We start from the raw sequence: 8,155 nt of genomic DNA, 5'->3' as shown, positions 1-8,155 counted from the left end.
GCCCAGGCACGGCCCGACGGTCGGGCCGGGCCAGCACGGGCCCGATCCAAGTCGGGCCGTGCCGTGCTTGGGCCGGGCCAAAAAGGCGTGCCGTGGGCCGGGCCTTCGGGCCTCGGGCCTTATGGCCAACTATATTTCCAGCCCACTGCCACTGCACCCCAACAAAGGCAGCTGCCCCAACCGAGTTTATTACGTGTGCCACACAATGCCCCTAGGTGCCTTGCCATCACTCCTCCCGACCATTCGCTCGACCACCCCTCTATCTTCCACTAGCATATCCCCCCGGCCCCTAATTTGTTTGTGTATGGGTCCATATCCTCAATGAACAGAACATGAGGAGGTGACTAATTCTCATAATTATTAATAAGTTAAAAAATTACGTGGAGAAGAGATGGGACCGCATAGATGTCGTACGCTAGCGAAACAACCAGGACCGCCAAACTTGCATCTACTTAAAGCAATAGTATGAGTCCCTCGATGAAAATGCCTACCAAAGATCTCCATGCTGCACCGCACATCCATGCTAGGTTTTCATACCGGTCCATAAACACTCCTTTAGGGAGATGCTCGAGCAATAGGCCCAAGCAGAACTAGGTTTTCCCCAAGTCCTTCATCTCAAGCTCAATATTAAGATAAGCCATTGCTTGTTTAATGTCCTGTGTGGTGCCAAGGATATTTAGATAATTGACATAGACCGAGATGATACAAAATGCATTCAGGGATTTCTTTATAAACACAGGGGGACAATCATAATTCTTTGGGAAACCTCTCTTTAGGAGATATCTATTTAATTGATTGAATCACATCCTTCCGGATTGTTTTGATCCGTACATTGATCGCTGCAGGCGAACAATATAGATGTTGCAATTTCCTTTCGGATTTGGGATCTTGAGTCCTTCAGGGACTCTCAGATAAAGTTCCAAATCTAATGCCCCATACAAGTATGCGGTCAATAGATCCATCAACCGCATGTGTCGGTTCACATGCTCCATGAACAGATCATGAGGAGGTGATTAATTATCATTATTCTAAGTTTAAAAAACATAAGTAGAGAAGAAATGGGACCACATAGCTGATTTTTGGGAGGCCTGCATGCCCTAGGCTAGCGAAACAACCGGGACCACCCAACTAGCATCTGTTTATAGCAATTGTATAAGAACCCCTCAATGAAAAAGTCTACCAACGATCTCCACGCATCTATGCCTAGTTTGCTTACCCTCCCTCCACCATAAATACGCACCCAACTGTAACATGTATCACCAAACATATCGATCCATCCCTGTACCAGTCAAGAAACAAGGAAGATTACACCAACAAACAAACTAGCTAGCCAATGGCCTCGTTGTCCTCTTTCCGGCTTGCCGTGGCGGTGGCAGCACTGTTGGTTGTTGGCTCATGTGCCACTGAGCTCACCTTCAAGGTCGCTGAGGGCTCTAGCGCCAGTAGTCTAGAGCTTGTCACCAACATCGCCATCTCTGAGGTGGAGATCAAGGAGAAGGGTGGCAAGGACTGGGTGGCGCTCAAGGAGTCATCATCTAACACCTGGACGATCAAAAGTGAGGCGCCGCTCAAGGGCCCCTTCTCTGTCCGCTTCCTTGTCAAGAATGGCGGCTACCGCGTCGTCGATGATGTCATCCCCGAAAGCTTCACTGCTGGCTCTGAATATAAGAGTGGCATCCAACTCTAAGTAAGAGGCATGCATACTCTTGTGTTGGGTCACATGAGAATTATGAACCTCTAAATAATTATCTCTTAAAAGAGATCACGCCATGTTTGAGCGAGCGAATAATTAATTTTCTGTGGCTACTTTTTTGTAATAGGCTGGTGTTAAAATAAGGCATACATGTGTACTCCAAAATATTGTTGTGGAGCTATATGCGAGCATGGTTTTGAATATATGTTATTTATATAAGATACTAGGTGATTCCCCGCGCTTTGCTGCCAAAATTCCTAAGTAACTTTTAATATTTTTTTAATAATCGATCTAAAAGTAAAATTTATATTAGTTATTAGCAACAAATAAAAATGGTTTGTCAAACTATGTTCAGAGAGAAATACATTTAGTATACTATGTATGTATGAGATTGTAGATGAAATATGATATCCCACACTTTAATTATATGGATGAATATATGTTAAGGATTATAAAAATGATGGATATATACATGTTAAAAATATTGTGAAAAATAATGTGAAGGAAGATGATTGGATGTTGATTTGTATAATTCAATAAATTATAGATGATGTTGCATGCTTGCATAAGTTTTGCATGTATTTATTGCTAGTGGATGATGAGGTGGCATGTTTACATGTTGAGCTTTATGGTTAGTGGGTCATAACTTTATAGTAAGATAGGATATGGGAAAAAGTATATTTCATCAACTTTCATCAAGATGATTGGGTGCATTTGATTTTCCAAAGTTTTAGTATATACGTATGTCCTAACCAATGTAGCTCATTTCACCTTTTTAGCATGTAAAAAATATTGTAAAGTCACACCTACACGTGTATTTTTTTTTCTTTTCTGAAAACAGATTGTTGTATCAACCATACTATGACCTGAAACTATAAGCATAAAGCATCGGTACATCGTTTAGTATATTCAGATATCAGAACAAACTGCAAGTCACATTAATCTCACATATCCAACACGAATGAGTGATAATCGGAGTAGAATGGAAATGAGGTCAGCTTTGAGAGGAGCAAAATTAAGCTTCATATCATATAGTTGGGCCAGGCCCAGAGCTATACTCAACAACAAAGTTTATATACTACTATGAGAATACCAATCTATTGGAAAGAATCTAAAATAAATATGCCATTAGTTCCAAACTTTAAATCATTTTTTTTTACATTACCAGTGTGTTACAAAGGATCTAAAAAACATACCGTTTAATTCCAAACATTCAACATAAAGAACAAATAAATCTTTCACTCCTAAAAAATGTAGTGGTGGTTTATGATCTGTCCTCCATCATGTATGCCTAACCTCACACCCATGCCCTCTCGAGCAACTCCCGCACGCATGATGTCCCTTTACCCTATGCCAATGGAAACAGACCCCCAACCCCCACCACCAGATCAAATTATACTTCCTACGTGCTTGACCATGGACCTCCACTCACCTGTAGGCTGTAGCTCTCATGCTGCATGGATGTAACAGCATGTGCATCCCGAACTAACTTTGTGCATTAAATCGTCATCTAGGAAAGTAGGAATTAGCTGAGGTATACAAACTGACAATTTAACTATACAGTACCAAGAAAACTAAAGCAATTAATACTTACAAAAGAGGCTATTAGTCCTCACCACGAAGACAATTGCAGCGAAAAAAGAAAAAACTACCGAAGCTTTAACTCCACTTTCACAGGCAGCTCAACTAGTGTATAAGCCAAGGTGTTCTTCTTCTGAATCATTTTTCAATTGAGATTGATTATTATTGAAAGGTCAGTATATGAACTCCCCAAGCCACACTGCAAATTAACTAAACATATGGCTTAACCAGCAAAAAGTCACGGCTAGTCAATTTATAGGCCAGGGTAACAAGGAATAAGGTAACCAGTGTAAATTGGCCATAACAAAGGAATTTGTTCACTCCACACAATTCTATTTGTAAATAAATATAATGCACATTTGAAGTAAAGCAAGAATTTAAATATAGGATTGACATGCTCGAAGGGATCTTTGGGATCTGTCTGACTTGCTAGGCAAATAAATGTCTTCAATTCGTATTCTGAAACACTTCCGACGAACTCGTGATCCTCTCAAATGACGGAAGTGTACTATAGCATTCAAAAGAGGAAACAGACTAATAAAAACCAAATAAAGTCATTGTTTGTTGTTCTTTTTAATTGGAGCATCCCAATCATTTTCTTTATTTCATTCATTAAGATTCAACCTCCCACATAATCTCATCCATTTGCACTTCCAAACCAAAATTCTGAAATTTCTAGAATTCTCCAAAACATCTCTTTGAAAATCACAACATCAATTCATGTCTAGAAACTCATATGGAAGTTCTATTCAAAATCACATCAACAATTCAAAAACCACTTTATCTCTCCCTGGGCTAAAATCAACCCCAATCCAGTCTGTCACCCTGTTTTTCATTTCCTCCAGCATCCCCGTCTGTTCTGGACCTTTCCGGCTCACTGCCGTTGTGGCCCAGCTGAGGAAGTTGCCCCATCCGAACTTCTTATATCTTTTTCTCACCTTCAACTTTCACTGGAAGCAACCGAGCTTCTAGGTGGTATAGATGGCCATCTGGGCCGCACGGCATGGCACAGCCCAGGCTCGGCCGTGTCTGGGCCGAGGCTTGTCGGGCCGACACGGCCCGACCAACGCATCAGGCCGTGCCTGTCAGCCGACGGGCCGCACACACAGGCCAGGCACGGCCCAACACGACTCGGGCTGTGCCGGGCCGGCCCGAAGGCACGACAGCCCATCGTGCTTTTCCTCAGAATAAGTCTAATTTTCCTCCCTCCTCTTGGGCTGTGACATATATATTATAGCTAAAAAAAGTCTATTTTACCTCCCTCTTCTTTGGGCTGTGATATATAAATAGCTAAAATAAGTCTATTTTAGATCCCTATTCTTTGGAACGTGACATTTATATGTCTATTTTTAGTCCCTATACTTGTGTACGAGCCTGGCCTGCCGGCCGATCGTGTCGATCCAGCCCAGTGTGCGGGTGGGGAGGCCCAGGCAGGCCCAGCGGTCGGGCCGTGCCGTGCTTGGGCCGGGCCAAAATACCGTGCCGTGGGCTGGGCCTTCAGCCCTCAGGCCTTATGGCCATCTATACTAGGTTGTTGGGAACACTAGAATCACTAACAAAACCTAGCCTCACTAGTGTTCGCAATCAATCCAAATCCATCCAATTAGTGTTCGCAATTGGTTTGCCTCACTAGACATCAAATTCTCCTGGTTTCTTAATTATATGTCAATCGGTAAACTAATCCTAGATCTCATCAGGTCTCACAGGTACCCAAAACTCTAACCCTACACCATCTTTTAAACTCAAAATTCATTGAACCTTTGGCTCATCAACTTTTCTGTTCTGGCTCCAATCTTCGATATTTATTCTAAACATTTACTTGCAGTATTTTATTTAGAGGCTATCTGGTTGTATCTTTGTGTGCGCGCGCTAGATCGTGTAGAGGATCTGTTTGCACCAAAATGCTGAGGTGGACCGAGATGGGGCTTCTCTGAAGCTCAAGAAATCCACATCTCACAAGGCAAGCCATGATTCCATCCTTTGATCAACTTCCGAACCTAAGGGCCTGTTTAGATCCCACTTCAAAATTTTACACCCTGTCACATTTGTAAGATCAAAGTGTGTTTTGATTCTTATTCTGTGATGAACAATTGGCATCTGTGATTATTGGTTTTGATATTTGGAGATTATCGTCGAAGTGGTTTTGGAGATAATCAATTTTTAGGTGATGATTGGATTCACTGTTATTTTATATGACCGGTCCGACCGGGCTGTGTATGCCGGTCAGACCGGCGGTGATCGAGCAGTCAGACCGGCCGGCCCGCGGTCTGACCGGCCGACAGTGTGTCGGTTTCGGTTTCGGGTTGTTCCATAGGATATCCGTGATTGTTTCATGGCTATGGCTTTTAGATGGATACTATACATATGTAATACTGTTGTTTGCTAACAATGAGTCAAGTTGGGGATAGTTTGGTCTCGGAATATGGTTTTTTTGTTTGTTTCATGTGTAGGTGACTCGATGCCTCGGGAGAGTATTTGCAGTGATGGACCGGGAGTCGGCTTGGTGGTAAGACGATGTCCGTGGTGGTCAGATATCATGCGGGATACTAAGGCTAGAGTTGATGCACGTGGTTAGTGAAGATTCCATATGGCATATGATGGAGGTATTGTGTGCATATGGGATGCGGAGTCGAATTTGGAAGGAGTCCAAATTTGATACGATTGGTTATGTTAAGTTTGTGTCTTGTACTAGAGGGTTTCCTGAGGTGTTTAGGACTCTTAGTATGAGTTTGGTTCGTGGCTTTAGACTGTCTACCTCATGTATAAATAGAGGGGGAGCGTGAGGCTTCCCGGTATCGCTTTTGTATCGCTTTTAAGAGCAATTGAGTTGATAGTTTAGTTAGGGTTTCGAGTTTAGTCGAGATTTTTGTAAGGAGTGTTGTTGTTGCACTTTGTAAACACAGAGAGAAGCAATAAAGTTGTCATCTACTTTGAGAGTTCTTCGATTTGTGTTTCACCGGGTTTCGACGGTCTAACCGGCGACTCACCGGCGGTCAGACCGGCGAAGCACCGACGGTCAGACCGGCTAGGGCGAGGCGGTCAGACTGGCGGCGACATCAGGCGTGGCAGGGATTCCAGGGCAGTCCAACCGGAAGATCAATACCGGTCAGACCGGCGGCTACGCTTCGGTCAGACCGGCAGATCAATCTCGGTCAGACCGATCTCCATCGATTTCGAGGGTAACTTTTATTTCTGCTAAAAGTTTTCGGTTTTTGGGTATACCAACCATTCACCCCCTCTGGTTGGCTTAGTTCTTGTGATTCGATCCTACAACATCGAACGTTTAAACTCCTGCATGAAGTATTAAATATAGGCTAAAAATATAACTAATTGCACAGATTGCGACTACTTTGCGAGACAAATCTTTTAAGCCTAATTGCTCCATGATTTGATAATGTAGTGCTGCAGTAAATATGTGCTAATATAATGATGGATTAATTAGGCTTAATAAATTCGTCTCATGATTTACTGACGCATAGTGTAATTAGTTTTTTTATTAGTGTGCGAACACCCCATGCGACACCCTGTATAATATCCGATGTGACACGCTAAAACTTTACACACCTGGATCTAAACACCCCCTAAGTAGAGAATCACTTAGTTATTTTTATGCATTTACTATTTACAAAATTATTTGGCATATCCGTGAATAGTGTGGATGACTGACAAACCTGACACACAGCCGGATAAGCTGCCCAATTGAGGAGCTTCTGTACCATAGAAAAATACATGTCACCAATTGCGACGAGCCAAAAAAATTCAAAAAACCGAGGAAAACGTGAACAAATTTATTGCCCAAGTTGGGTGAAAAGTTTTATATGAGAAGGTCAACAAATTTGTTGCCCAAATTCTAATGCCTGCTGTTAATATAAAATTTAATTCACTGCTAATTTTTTTGTCACGAATTTCATAGTCAAAATAGATAGGAAAAACAAAAAGAAAATAGAATAAAAGAGACCAGGAGCCCGTTTGTGTGTTAGGAATTTCCAGTAATTCATTAACTCATGCATATATAACACTACCACAATAGCTATCCTGCTTCAGTTTTGCTGGTAGGAAGAAAATGGAAATATTCCAAAACACTAGAGCGGCAGTGTATTCGCGTCAGATTTTCAAGGTTTGGAATGCGAAGCTTTGGGGATTCTAGAATGTAAAGAAAGCACAAAGAGTCTTGGATATTTAAGACCTTGCAACTATTTAAGACCATGTTGGGGTTCCTAGAATGAAGAGATTAAATGGGATCGAGAGGATTAGTTCCAAACCTCAATAGGTATGGAATATTTTTCCTCCAAATTAATAACCTTTAATCCCAGGGTGACATGAACGTAGTAGACAATGCAAACCATTGTCCAAATCATACAGACATGAACATAGGTGACAATGCAAACCATTGTCCAAATCATACAGATGTCAAAAGACAGGTAGCAACTCGTTCAGTATTCATAATCTTCGAAGAGCAAACAGTAGCACCATACAGTGAGAAATATCAGATTTGCTCTGCAGCATCAGTTGGATGGAAATAACCACACTGGAAAAATCAATGATTTCCTCAGGAACGCCAATGTTGCAAGGTAACAATTTGAGAGCAAAGGGCTTCATCATACCATTTCTTATGTTGTAGAGTACAAATCTATCATGCCACACCACGATGTTGCAACTTACTGAACCACTTACAATAATACTAAGCAGAATGGGATGAGGGCAACAACGACGATTTGGTTCATCCTCATCTCTCATATCTTCATGAACAATATCAAATGTGAACCTACACATACAAGATTGGCATTTGACAAAAAAAAATACAGATGCAATCTACAAACTACAATTGATTAATGAACAAAAATGGTAGGAATGCAACATATCATTTGCTCTAGTTTGAGA

General features: G+C 41.7%; 1 protein-coding gene across 1 annotated transcript; it reads left to right on the top strand.

Moving 5' to 3' along the window:
- The first annotated feature begins 1,239 nt into the window (after window positions 1-1,239).
- Window positions 1,240-1,929, top strand: LOC4335464 (pollen allergen Phl p 2). Its single transcript, XM_015779810.3, has one exon. It carries the CDS (start codon window positions 1,334-1,336, stop codon window positions 1,685-1,687), a length of 354 nt encoding a protein of 117 aa, XP_015635296.1. The 5' UTR covers window positions 1,240-1,333; the 3' UTR covers window positions 1,688-1,929.
- Window positions 1,930-8,155: the final 6,226 nt, after the last annotated feature.

This window comes from Oryza sativa, chromosome 4 (genome assembly GCF_034140825.1).
Source record: "Oryza sativa Japonica Group chromosome 4, ASM3414082v1".
NCBI lineage: Eukaryota > Viridiplantae > Streptophyta > Magnoliopsida > Poales > Poaceae > Oryza > Oryza sativa.
The sequence above is the reverse complement of the archived record's forward strand: the minus strand, read 5'-3'. Positions and strand labels throughout refer to the sequence as shown.